This window comes from Squalius cephalus, assembly GCF_949319135.1.
Source record: "Squalius cephalus genome assembly, chromosome: 15".
Classification (NCBI taxonomy): domain Eukaryota; kingdom Metazoa; phylum Chordata; class Actinopteri; order Cypriniformes; family Leuciscidae; genus Squalius; species Squalius cephalus.
The window spans coordinates 6,665,066-6,679,800 of record NC_137136.1 but is presented as its reverse complement, the minus strand read 5'-3'; the positions used below and the strand labels follow the sequence as shown (position 1 = coordinate 6,679,800).

Genomic DNA, 14,735 nt, shown 5'->3' with positions numbered 1-14,735 from the left:
CTAACAACTTTAACAACTTAATATTGTAGAACCACATTAGTTTTATTTAAAAACGCTTTTCTGGAGTATAGTCTCAAAAAGTTTGAAAGATTAGTTGCATTAAATCTTTTAAAGATATTTAGTCTTCGAGGGCAGAAATATAGATCTGAACTATAGAAATTATACTGCTTTCTTTTTTTAAATCACAGATTTTTTTTTTTTGATTTAAGTGTCTGATAACCAGTGTTGGGGAAAGTACCTTTTTAAGTAATGCATTACAATATAATGAATTAAAATGAAATAATGAATAATGATGATGAATATTTCCTGACCCCTAGAGCTATGTATGCCATACAAAAGATCTCTCAACATTACGGCTTATATTACCTACTGTACTGTACAAGTAATGTGTTTTGTCACTTTTGCACTTTTGGCCTATTCCGGCAAGTCTAAGTGACTATGTTATGGAGAACAGAGCAAATTTTAATGCAGTAATGCAGTGTATAAGCAAATTCATTCAACTGAAAATTAATGAGTTACTTTACAAAAAGTAACATCAAAAGTAATCTGATTACATAATGTAATGTGTAAGCCCAGCATTGCTGATAACCATTATGCAGAATTGTTTTTAATTGTTATTATTAATTATTATAGATTAATTTAGTTTAGATTAATTATTAAATGATCCTTATGAACACATAATATGCATTAAAAATTTAAATTTCGATAAAAAAATGATTGTGGTGTTCTTTATACAAACTATTTTGTGATCTAAATGATCACTAGTCAGTTCTACTATTGTAAAACCAATTTCAGCTTTACGGCCACTAAATGGCACGCAAAAAAATAAAATAAAATAAAAACATTGGTAGAGGAACCCTCAACTTCTGAATATTTGAGACCATCTTGTCCTTACCTCTCCCAAGAACTCACTCTCATCCTCTCTCACCCGGGCCTGGTCCCACAGCGTGATCTCCAGCATGCGTTCCCTGAACTCCCGCCGGTGGACGGGAGAGTACATAAAGGTCTGGTTCCATTTGGGCTCTAGTGATTTCTTTACCGTTTTTGTTCTTCTTTTGCTTTTGTCACTGGAGAAACAATTATTCAAACTGTTTTTATTTACCATCATGGTAAAAGAACCCAGGAAACAATCACTGAAATCAACTATGAAGAACAGGGTATAGTGGGGATGTCAAGCAGAACACGGCAGATCTGCTCACAGGCTGTGTTCAGAATGAATACTGTGATTACTGCATACTGCTTAGAATACACAAAATCTCTGAAATAAGACACATCATGCAAAAATAAACATACAAACAGCAGTATGCAACGTTGTCACATCACCACACCATGTCGAATGCTTAATTCATTCAATTGCATTCAGTATTTAACTAAGAATTCAATATGGTTATTTTTGACAGCATTTTTGATCCAATTTTTGTATAAACATTTATGAAATTCTGGCTGATATAGTATTTCACAGTGTTATTATTGTTGACTATAAAAAATTTTTTTTTTTTATTCAAAAAAAGCTGACATGAAATAAAATACATGAAAAACGTAGAAAAAATTGCAAATGTATTAACAAAAATTTGCAATGTTGCTTCGACAACTAACTGAAATGCTGTAAGTTGAAAGCACTAAATTACTAACTGTAAATAAATAAAAACTAACACTAAAAGTAAAATAAAAGTGCTTTGTATACTGCATATTTTTGCCATATGTAGTAGATCACGCATACAGAAACTTTGCATACCATGTGCACAATATACATATTGCATACAGCATAAATAGTGTGATTAGCATGGTAGTATGACATTCTGAACATAGCCATAATGAAATATGTGATGAACATACACCTTACAATTGATTTATTTTTTGCACAGTGAGTGTAATTGGCATAAAAGTAACTGCCCCAATCTCACCTTCTGTCAGGGAGGAAGTAGATCTTCACGTAAGGATTGAGTGGTCGGCCGTCCTCCCTTGAAGGCAGGTCCTTAGCGCCCAGTATGGTGACGATAAGCTGATGGCCGACTTTGTCATACCAAAGTTTGACCTGTAGGGGGACAAACACCAGAGCCTGAGATGAAGAGGGACTTGTGTTCTCATGCTTCACATCATCACATGCTTCGTTTAAACAAGATGATTGATAGTTTGAATATGCATCCTGTTATTGTACTACACATGCTGAGATGCATGACAGACCAAGCTCACTACTCAGACAAGTATGGATGTGACAGAAAAATACTTAAAAGTCAGACATACACAGAAACAACACCAACATAACAAATACAACACTAGATCTTTTAAGCCAGAGCCCATACTTGCTTGTAGTAAAAGGAAAATAACTCCAATACAAACACTGCCTGTAAAGTATATTCGGTAGCTAAAAATATCTCAGGCCACAGTGTAAAACATGCAATGAAGGGGGTTTTATATTGTATGTAAAAGAACAAGCCAATGTGTTACAAGGAGAGCTGGGTCAAACAAATTGTACCATTACACAATCCCCAACAGAACCAGCTGTTGTCTGTACACTAAGGACGCTAATGTTGTCCAAAAATAGGACATTTTATTATAATATTTCTCAGGTAAAATGTCCCAACGTTGGAAATGTGTAAAGCTATAAGCATAATGTTGACATTAACAGCAATGCATTCTTTTTTTTATGCCCTGATTTTTGCTACAAACATTAAAGGGGTCATGACATGAGAAATCAAAATTTCCTTGATCTTTTGTCATATATAAATTAAATCATCCTGCAAGTTTCAGAGCTTAAAACATTCTCCTGATTATAAACAAAGTATTTATTTAATCAAGCTCTAAAAATGGCTCGTTTTGATATTGTGGGATCTATGACGTCACACAGGTAAACATATTTGCATATAACTGCCTCCAGAGCAAGACATCGACGAATTTTTTCATTCACTTTGTCATGACGGTTTGTTTTTCGAAACACTTACTCACATGCATTGCTACTGTTTCTTATAGATGACGTTAGCCAATCATAACAGTGACCATACACTGACAAGCCTTAAAGGTGCCACCTCTTAAATAGTGTTGTTTTTGGCGGCCTGTTTTACTTTTAGTTTTAGTCTAGTCTTTGTGTCAAGCTGTCGTTTTAGTTTTTATTAGTTTTAGTCATGTTCATACTCTTTTTAGTCTAGTCTAGTTTTAGTCGACGAAAACTGATGACATTTTAGTCTAGTTTTAGTCGACGAAAACTGATGACATTTTAGTCTAGTTTTAGTCGACGAAAACTGATGACATTTTAGTCTAGTTTTAGTCAATGAAAATTGTATTTTAGTCTCTATTTAGCAATGCAATGATATTTAACCCATTTTTTGGGATTTTGTTTAAAAAAAATAACAACTCGTTTTATATTTCCACACAAAGACGCGTGATATAGCCTATGCGCTTTGAGAGGGATGTGGGACACGAGCAGGAAAGAGTCCATCGATCTCTTTTCTGATATCTTCATGTTTTCAACTTGATGTAAAATGGTCTGAAGAGCGAATTTTATCCTCCACAAGGGCGAGATATTTAGGCTATGTTTGAGATTGCGCTGCCAAAGAAAGTGAAACAAAAAAAATCACCCGCGCGTGTGAAACGCGCTTTACAACTAGACTTGACGCGCCTTACCATGTCTATAACAAGCACAAACTGTAGAATTTGACATTCAAGTACAAATGTAGGCTATCTGTCCTACAGCGTTTTCTACTTTACCACAGTAAAGAATACGAATATAATAGGCCTTATTAACAATGAAGAAACGTTTATAATCCCCTTAGAAAATGGGTGAGACGTGAGTGAAGATTTGGGAAAAGAAAGAGATTCCATGCAGGGATGAGTCACGTTTTTTGAATATTCGATTAGTTTATTTAATTATAGAATATCGAATAGGTTGTGCGATTATTCTTTAAAATAAACTCCATGTTTTCTGTGCTGATGCGGTGGTGACGCGTTCATGTAACCAGAGGGTGATGCTGCCAATAACACACATAACAGCTGTCAAAAGAACCGGCAAAAGTAATGATTATGAATGTGTCAAATATATCAATGAGACATTTTAATGGAATAATATAGTTAAATTTGCTGATAATCGGGTGACCAGATCGCAAACCAGAATTTAAAGCCGACAAAGCTATGGGTTCACGCCATAGACAGTATATAAACGGGTTCACGCACAACTCTCTCATTCGTCGTGACGTTATAACATTTCGTCTCGTCTCGTTTTGGTCAACGAAAATGAAGAGACATTTTAGCATAGTTTTTATTTTGTTAAACCACATTTAGTCTCGTTTTTATTCGTCAACGATATTGCATTATACATTTATTTTAGTCATCGTCACATGACCAGCATTTACGTTGCGTCTCGTCTCGTTTTCGTCAGGTGAAAAAGGTTCGTTGACGACAATATTTCGTCATAATTTTCGTTGACGAAAGCAACACTACTCTTAAAAACGGGTAATTTCAGACAGAGTCAGAATGAGGGTTGAAAATCATTATTTTTCCGCATTTATATTTATAAAGAAATTCATGTCATGACCCCTTTAAAATAATTCACATCATGTTTCTTCAGGTACAAATGGATACAATTTGCTTATTTCACACATTTTTGTACTTGGGAGGAGAAAAAAAACAGGTAAAACAGGGACTGTTAAAGGTACTGTAAATGATTTTATCCATTTTGCAAACTTGCAGACTTGATTGACAAAATGATTGGCAGGCAGAGAGACTTTCTGATCGGTTAGTTTTCTGACAGGCTAAAAAAAAAACTATTTCTGCTATCGCAGAGACATGACTTCTCAGGAAACCTATTTCAGTAATATTTCTCAGGTAACAGTGATATTTTCTGTGTGTAACAGCTTACAGCACCTTTAACATATCCTTTTAGCTGCAACATGAAACTTTCAGTAATGTTAGTACCGGACAAAAAATGTGTTTAGCATGATTAGTATAATTACAAATGTGAAATGCAGTTTTTGAATCAGTCAGCATATGAATAAATCTCCAAAACAATTGAGTACACTGAATCAGATCCTTTCTGGATGAGTATCAGGATTCAATGCAGTTTCATGTTACATGGAAAAAGAATCCAATTTTATGTCCCGACAAACTCTGCATCACTAAAACATTTAAAGAGACACAGTACTCCTCTGCCCGGGTAAATGGCGCAGGTGAACGTCTCACGGGGTTAGAGGCATTACATCATTACTCCATGTCTTCCAACAGTCAGGTGTCTCTTAAAATATTTTTGTGCTAATTTATTGCATGCAGATGATTTATGCCTAAAATATGCTTAAAACAGCAACAGCAATGAAGGCATGATAGGTAAGGGGCTCTTCAAATGCGCAATCTAAGATATTCAACAAAGCTGGAAATGCAGCTGTTTTTCTGCTGTGCATTATCCAATGAATTAAAGCAATAGAATAGAAGTGTATTTAGTAAACAGCAACGATTACCTGAACTTTAGGGCTAAAAGGCTCAATTCTTCTACTAAGGCTTTGGCTCTGGGTAAGTAAAGTGAATGAAAAACAATAAAGAGAAATGCAATAAAACTAAAACCTGAAATGACAATACCAGTTGTTAATGCAACACTAAGAAAGCAGAGGAGGAGATTCAAACTAAACGTTTTAACACTGCATTGGAACATTTTGATTTCTTTTACTATTTTCACTATAATGCAATTAACTGCAATCTCTTCCTCAGAGATTGACGGAATTAATGATGAGCTCTAATGCTCAGGACTCATTCTAGTAGAATATTATTTTTCTAAATCTTAGGAATGGATATTTTCTGTACATTTTCTAGAGCAGCATTTCCCAAAGTGTGGCCCTCAATCTTCTAAATTGTTTCTTGAGTTCCATGAAAAATCAAAAGTATTGAAATGTCATCTTTTCTTTTAAAACGACTCAATGGGCATATCTTCATGGGAAACACTGCTGTTTACAGTACAATGAATCTCCTTCTCAACAAAATACAAAGTAACAAGATTGTTATTTAACACACAAACACACCATATAATGTTAGAAATGATCGAATTCGATGAGATACAGAACAGGAATATGAGACAACACATTTTTGTATTGATCTTGTTAATGCACAGTTAATTTTGAGACTAGGTGCATTGACCCATATCTATCTATCTATCTATCTATCTATCTATCTATCTATCTATCTATCCATCCATCCATCCATCCATCCATCCATCCATCCATCCATCCATCCATCCATCCATCCATCCATCCATCGTTAGCCACCCTGCTTTTTAGATATCAGTATCAGCCACTTTTCCAATGGCTTTTCCATTTTGGTCAACCATCAATCAGTATTACCTAGGGAATAACTTGCACTTCGTTTGTATTGCTTAGATTGTATTGCTTTACACCAGTTTGTCATGTTCTACAAGTGTGTCAGGTATTTTTACACACACAATAGGCTGCATGAGGCCTGAATAAGTGATTTTAGTCTGAATAAAATGGACAAGTTGGGCAATTTTTTTCACCCTGTTCGCTTCCTGATGAAAACAGGAAGTTTTGTTAGCACAAGTACAGAAAATTAAAGCACAAATCATGTATATTACATGTGTAATTGATGTTTTATCTGTGTATTTTTTCATAATTGTGATGCCAAAGAATGCTGCCAAAGAATGCTGGGAAACTTTTATTGCCAAGTCAATTATCAAGTCAAGTCGAGTCACCTTCATTTATATAGCGCTTTTAACAATAAGCCTGTGACCAATTAAACCACAAATTTTAGTGAACTTGATTGCTATTCTTCATCAAAATTCGTATAGACCTAAACTGTATAGTCACATCTGACATGAATCTTTAACTGACATGGGGAAATACCTAAACTTTTTCTATAATGCAGACTCCTCTGCACAGGAGTTGATTATTGTGAACTTACTGTAAGCTGTCCCGATAAGTACTGAGGGGCGTCCCGTAGCATTCCGGGGCTCATGGGAGACGTGACTGATATGGAGGGACGCTCCATCTTCTGTGACTCAAATGAACTTGAACCTTAGAAGAGATTGAGGGTAAAGTAGAAATACACAAAACTAATCAGAGATTGTTTCAAAGCTCTGTGAAAATGTCTCATTAATGTCTCAGAGAATCCCATCATTTATACACACTAGACTGAGAAAATGTACTCACTGGACTCCAGTTGTGCGTGTGTGCTTTCTGGTATCCTGGGGATATCTCTGCAATGACAGTGGCACAGAGAAATCAATGACATGTGCTTTAATGACCCTGAGCACCACATTAGTCTTGATGTGAAGTTTGTGGCAGCAGCCCAAACTCACAATCTAAAGGGAGTTCAGTTGGTCATGCGCTCTTTACAATTACAATTAGGAAAATTAAGAGGCTAACTGAGGGCAGCAGTTTTGTTTGTGTCCATGTGAGCCAGCAGGCACTCTAAAGGGGTCATATCATTTCATATCAAGTCCACTTATAATCTTATGGAGAGAAAAAAAAAGGGTAAAGAATGACTTTTTCCTTTATTGATCCTTTGTCAGAAATTTACAAAAGTTCAAAACGAGACATTTTTGCAAATTAGTTTTAATATTTTCTTTTTTACTAAGAAATAAGTTTTGAGTTTTCAAAACTACAGTATGTTTCAACGGCATCTTTTATCTGAAAATATCAAGAAAATATGGATTTCTCATGATATGATACCTTTAATATAAAGGCGGTGAAAACAGACTATCATAAAAAATGTAAGGCAGATGGACCACAAAGCTCATTAGCATGTTCATTTTATAAATAATACCAATATTGCTCATCTAAGAAGCTTTTGAGGTTTATTCAGAAACACACCTCAAAATTGCAGCACAAATATACATATATATCAATTATACTAACATTATCTTGTTAATGTTATATTACATCCCCTTTAAGTTCATATGAAAACCAATTTCACGTCAAACTGAAAAACACTGTAGAGGAAGCCGTACCCAATGGGTCGAGAGACCACTAGTTCCACCTGAGGCTCTGGCTTTGATTCTAAAATGATATTGTAAACTTCTTTAAATGTGGCTCCTTGTAAAAGTCGGCCGTTCCACTCTAGGACCTGATCACCTACGAAACAAGAAAATCAATTACCAAACTATCTGTAATTACACAATTTAATACAGTAACAAACTGTTGGAGTAATAGTCCTGCATACACTACTGTTAAAAGTCAGTAAAATTGTTTTTTGAAAAATAATTAAAACCATTATCTATCAAGGATGCATTAACTAAATCAAAAGTGACAGTAAAGAGCAAAACGTTTACACTGTTACAAAAAAAGCTATAATGACCTTTCTATTCACCAAAGGAATGTTTATTGAGCAGCAAATCAGCATATTAGAATGATTTCTGAAGGATCACGTGACACTGAAGACTGGAGTAATGACTGTTGCAAATTCAGCTTTATCATCTCAGGAATAAATTACATTTTGAAATATGTATCTAGTCCATACTTGATCTGCAGCTCTGCCAAGACCAAATACATTAACACTGCCATATTCAATAACATGCTAAAACTATTTAGAGAGTTGTCATGATTAAAGTAAAAATAGAAAACAGTTATTTTAAATTGTAATAATATTTCACAATATTAATGTTTTTTACTGTCATTTTGATTAAATAACTACAGCTTAAGAGACTTCTTTCAAATTTAAAAAATAAATTCTACTGACCCCACACTTTTAGACAGTAGTGTATGAAATATTGAAACATAGCATGTACCTGGTCTGAGGTGCCCAACTGTATCCGCTAAACTCCCTTTCCTTACTTTGGTGATGAACGCACAAAGTCGTCCAGACTCTGTCATCTTTCCCCCAACCACCTGTAAAAGACACACACAAAAAGATACAGTAATGAACTAAAGCTTTTGAAATTATAGCATATTAGTTTTGCTGTGGTACTGTAATTGTAAATGAAAAATGCCAATTAAATTTCAGTGGTATTGTAGGTATCATGATCCTATAATCAAGGTTTGATGTTGATGCAAGGTGAATATATTTAAAAGGCTTTGACTGATTGTACTAGAGTTCAGAAAAAAAGAATCTGTTTAGAAACAAACCGCACGAGTTACACTGAAAAGAAACAGTGAGACTTTCAATGGCGTGTGTACATTATTCTGTCCGCACTTTTGAAAAAAACGACCGTTGGAAAATGCCTGGAGGTCTGTTCCATAAACCACATGACCAATCGCTCTTCTGTGAGCATCATACAAATCAAATCCCCACTAATGGCAGCCCAGTGCAAACATACAAAGAAGATTATGAGCTGCCTCCTAGATAAAGATGGCTTTACATAATGAGTGGCATGCAGCCGAGGGCGATTGTGTGTGTGTGTGTGTTTGACAAACTGCTGCTGGTAACGGATATAATGCACACGGTAGCACTGAGCTGACACACAGTCAGCCATTCAGAAAGTTTGTTATCAGTAACGATTCTTCGTTTCTCTCCACTCTGCTGAACAATCCATGTAAGTGCTTTGACAACAAATACGAGCTTCGCATTTCTGCTTTTAAACTCTCAAAGTGCATGGCCCTGTTTACTTCCACTGTAAGAGCTTTACTCCAATCATGTTTATTCGCTCTTTCAATGTCGACAATAAATCACAATGAACATTATCAATGCACATTTTAAAAAGTACTATGCATGCAGTCTTTAAAATAATTTGTTTTCACAATTTTATTTCACAGTTTTAATGGTTCCACAGAAAACCTTTAACCTACAGTACATGGAACATTTCCATAGCACAAATGGCTCTTTATAATGGATTACAATATTCTTCACTCTTAAAAATAGATGTTCCAAAACGATTGTTTTACAGCGATGCCATAGAAGAACCATTTTTGGTTCCTAAAGAACCTTTTAATGAACAGTTCTTAAAATAACTTTACTTTTCTTAGTGTGAAGAACACCCTTAAAAAATCCATTAAAAAAACTGTTCACTGAAACGTTCTTTGGGGAACTAAAATCCAAATATTGCATTGCTACAAAAAAAAACTTTATTTCTAAGAGAGTACTGAAAAATAAACAACTACATAAAATGCATTTTATATATACAAGATTACAAGATTCATTTTGAATGAATACTGCACAAATGATAAAATAGCATTACTTCATGTAATATTTTTATCCTTATTTTATCAGTTCACATTATTCTAAGTAATAAAACGTTTGTTTGTAATTTATTAAAAAAACTTGACCCACTTCTGAAATGACTTTCCTTTCAATTCAATCAATTCCTAATGGATAAACGGTCCCATCCCACATTTTCTTGTTCAATATCCTGTTTCTCTCATGAGATTACTTAAGTAAAATGAAAATGCTTCAGATTGGCTGCGTCCGAAATCGCATAATCTCTTGAGTAGATACTTATTTTCAATAAATATTTACTTTTCAACCACTAAAAAAGTATGTTCTATATAGTACTGTATGAATGAGTGTAGTATGTCATTATCATGTGAACTAGCTGCGTCAGATCACCGCTATTCACAAATCCTCTCCCGTGGCCTCATGGGATAGTAAAGTGTCCATCGTATGCACACTTTAGAATCTCGCTAGAAGTAGTAGGTCATCTGGTACTTTTTGCCTATGAGTACTGTAAATTCGGACATACTTCTTTTGTCACATACCCTCCTGGGACCCAAGAATAGACTTTTGTCCACTGTAGTGGACATTATATTTTAGTGAATTTCTCTGACATCATACATGTCACATGACACAACCTGGGTGTCCTGTAAAGAGCACATTCAGGACTTTTCAGAGATACCAAATGTTTGGAGGTTTCACCAGGAAAACAACTTCTCCTTGGTCTTTAAAAATGTCTGACATTAATTTAGTGATCAAATGTAGCATTCTTATGGAAATGATAATATATTGTAATTATAATTTAAATTGGACTACTTTTCAAATTGTATTTCATAAAACAACATCTCAGGAAAATGTTAAGGGGTTTCAAATAAAAAAATGACTTTCTGTTACAGAACAGGGCGTTGATTTCAAACGTGTCCACTGTAGAGGACATCAGGACTTACATCATGTTTATCAGGCATTTTATGAGACACAACAAGTGAATATGGAAATAAATTATACATAAATATTCCTATGAAATATTAGATTTTATTACTCCAATTAATGCCAATTATTACTCCAATTAATACACTTTTTTTTTCATTAAATGTTGCTCCAAGAACACATTAATGTGCAAATTAGATATAGATACATTGCATTGAATGGGAATATTAATTTATGGCCATTTTACCCACATATTGCATAAAGTAAAATGGTGTATCAATTCATTCCGTTATTTCTTTCATAACATAGATGAGAATAATCTTTATACAAATTTTGGTTGAAAAAATCCTGAAACCCCAAAATGTATTGGTGATTGAAAAAAAAATCCCATTGTTTTTGCCTATACATATAATTTCATGTCATTTTATTTTTTAAACAACTTAGTCCTGGCGTCCACTACAGAGGACATAGCATAACGTATGAATAAAATATTATTTTAAAAAAATGTTTTTTTACCATTTGTTTATTGTGCTCTAAACAGTGTGATGACATGGAAAAAAACGAAATTCACAAAACTTTCTTTTTCTGGGTCTCAGGAGGATACTGTTTTTCGTCTATCATATAGTAGGGAAGTATGCGATTTTGAATGCAGCCATTGACTTTAACATAAATCTCAGCTTAACTTTTTTATGTTTTATGTCATGTTTACTTCCTCTAGATCAGTGGTTCCCAACCACTCCGCACTTTATGTATGTCTACCTTATTTAATGAACCTGAATCAGATCATCAGCTTGCTAGGAAAGAGCTCCATAAACTGAATTGAGCGCCATATAAGAGAACATACAAAATGTGCATAGCAGTGAAAAAAATAATTGATGATTTTTGCTCTGGGAAATAATTTTTCTATAGTTATCGACATAAATGTTGTTGACAGAGTTTGTATTAAAGCAGCTACAAAACCATGTGTGAAATCAAAACCACATAAAGTGTAAGTCCACGGGAGGCCGAGCGACTCACTTTCAGTCCCAGAAGAGCTCCGGAGTCACGAGGAACGCTGCCGTCCTTCATGCGCTTGTTGAGCAGGATCCTGCCGATGAGTCGATCTCCGTCTTTGGAGGGCTGCCATGTGACCGGGTGCTGTCAGGTCAAAACCACAACAAACATCATTCCAGAACACACAGAAACCTGCCAGTGCTGGTGCGGGGAAGGCTGAGATGAATTTCATCCGATTTATCACACAAACTCTGTTGTGATTTCAGGTGTTTCAAAAGAGTAAGCCACACGACGGGACAAATCAAATAATGTCTCATAGAGGCTTAAGGGATTAGCACAGCCCAAAATGAAAATTCTGTCATCATTTACTCACCATCATGTCATTCCAAACCTGTACGCTTTTTTCCCCCCCCCCATGGATCACAGAAGTGTTTGTGACTGATATAACGTATAACGAAAGTGGATAGTAAAAAGTAGTTGTCCAATGTTAAATGGTAATGATACCATAATCTAGAGAGCAAAGCGATCAATTTCCATGCACAGGTCTTATAATAGCTCAGCATGAAATGTTGAAATATTAGTATTTTTTTGGTGGCTAAAATTCTTCCACTGGAGCTCTCAAATCATGAAGGTGAGAAAATGATGACAGAATTTGTATTTTTTGATAAACTGTTCACCAAACAATTTAGCTGTAAAAAAATAGAATGTCTTAAAATGTATATCATTTTCAATGATAAATTGTGGAAATGTGGTCAATTTAATGAATGACTCCATTACAATGCAATAAATCACTGCTCAATTTCAAATATGAACAGGAGACAGATTCAAGTAGGAGTGATCCAGGTTCAAATTTAGCTATATGGACAACATTTATGATATGCTGTCAATTACCACAGAAAATAATTTTGAATCATCCCTCAGTTGGTACAAATGTACAAGAATTGCTTACAGTAGAAAAATATAATGGAGGTCTGTGGGGCAAGGCATTCCAGATGGTTTAAAAGCAGAAATGTGAAGCTTGCATTTTTGCTAAAGTGCTTATATTACTTTTTTTTTTTTTTTTTTTTACAAATTGGCTATTTTCTGAGATATACTGTAAAGTTGTCTAAATTGTCCTTTTATTGGTGAGATGACATTTCTACATAAATTAAGTTCTGCTTACATGTTACTGACCTTATAAGTTGTAATGCAAAAAAAGAAAGAAAGAATTATAATAAGTTAATAAGTATAATAAGTAAGTTCCTAAGTATAATAAGAATAAGTTAGCAAGCCATTCTATCACACTGGTCACATATATAATGTTTAAAGTCTTGTGGATATACAAACCGTAATGGTATAATGCCTTGCCCCATACATTTTCACATTTCCATACTGTAAAAGTCATTTATACTTAAACTACCATTCAAAGGTTTAGGGTCAGTAAGGTTTTGTTTCAAGTCTCTTATGCTCTCCGAGAAATATTGTGAAATATTATTGTAATTTAAAATAACTTTTTTCTGCTTCAATACCATTTAAAATGTAATTTATTCCTGTGATGGCAAAGCTGAATTTTCAACAACCATTAATCCAGTCAGAAATCATTTTCATATGCTGATTTTCTGCTCAATAAACATTTCTTATTATTATCAATGTTGAAAACTGTTTTATTTTTTTACTTTTTTTTCAGGATTTCTTGGAAAACAGAAAGTTCAAAAGAACAACAAATGTTTTCTAACATCTTAAAAGTCTTTACTGTCACTTTTGGTCAATTAAATATGGAAGCTTGTTTCAGCCACAGAATAATTACGCCTTTTTTGATGAATTTAATGCCTCCATGCTGAATAAAAGTATGCATTTCTTCAACAACAACAAAACATCTTACTGACCCCAAACGTGTGAATGGTAGTGTATTTTTACAAAATGGCCAAAATTATTTTCTGTTATAGGCTAAGAGCGTATTCCTTCATAAATGTCATAGTCTTTGGCAAAAGAGATGGTGTAGAGTTTGTGTGATTGTCTTGCTGGGAGTGACATGCACCCATCACATGCAGAGAGAAAAGCCCAGCAGTCACGGACGGAGACCAAATCCATCATCACCACAGCCGATCCCCAGCACCACATCCAGCAAACACAAGCCCGAATAATGGAAGAAGAAACACAGACGATGTTCAAACCGAAAGCGAGGAGAACAGCATGGAAAGGCTCACGAACACAAACGGTGGAATCCCGTGATCCATAACATGGAGAGCAAAGGAATATGACAGTGGAAAGGGAAAAAAGAAAAACAAACTTTGTGGCAAAACAAATCCTGGCTGGCCATCTCTGAGCGAGTGAGCGTGTGTTTCGGAGCGGAGCGTGTCTGGCGGGAGAGGGGGGAAGGAGTGAGGATTCGAACCAGTGAGGGGGTCTAGGGCCCTACCGCGGCTGACGGGGCCACTAACACGGCAATAACACACGAGGCTGAGAGGGCATGCAGCTGACGGGGGAACCCACATTCCCTAAGTGCCATGACAAAACACACAGTCACACGGTGGAGTGATTCGCTGCTATGTCGACTACGGCAGCTGCGGCTAAGAAGCAAACGATCACAGAGCAAGCAAGAGGCTCCCCAGCTACTGCCACAGAAGAAAAAAGTTTCAAAACTGAGGAAAACTTAAGTTTTTAAATTAAAAAAAACCTTAAAACAAGTAAAGGAATAGTTCAACCAAAAATGAAATTTTGTCATTATTGTTCACGATGTTCTGAAACCGTACTTTTTTTCC

The 14,735-nt window shown here is 35.1% G+C and overlaps 1 protein-coding gene across 24 annotated transcripts in view; it reads right to left on the bottom strand.

Annotated features, from left to right (window-relative positions):
• Positions 1-14,735, bottom strand: part of rims2a (regulating synaptic membrane exocytosis 2a) — a 190,092-nt gene that overhangs the window by 80,606 nt on the left and 94,751 nt on the right. For 13 of the 24 annotated variants that reach the window (XM_079893722.1, XM_079893732.1, XM_079893733.1 and 10 more), the window contains 8 exons: positions 12,019-12,138; positions 8,717-8,816; positions 7,940-8,063; positions 7,140-7,186; positions 6,892-7,004; positions 5,445-5,492; positions 1,905-2,035; positions 896-1,088 (listed from right to left, as the gene is read on the bottom strand). In XM_079893722.1, the coding sequence (XP_079749848.1) occupies positions 896-1,088; positions 1,905-2,035; positions 5,445-5,492; positions 6,892-7,004; positions 7,140-7,186; positions 7,940-8,063; positions 8,717-8,816; positions 12,019-12,138 (876 nt within the window). The remainder of the gene's footprint in view (positions 1-895; positions 1,089-1,904; positions 2,036-5,444; positions 5,493-6,891; positions 7,005-7,139; positions 7,187-7,939; positions 8,064-8,716; positions 8,817-12,018; positions 12,139-14,735) is intronic. The other 11 variants (XM_079893711.1, XM_079893735.1, XM_079893728.1 and 8 more) reach the window with 2 other exon arrangements.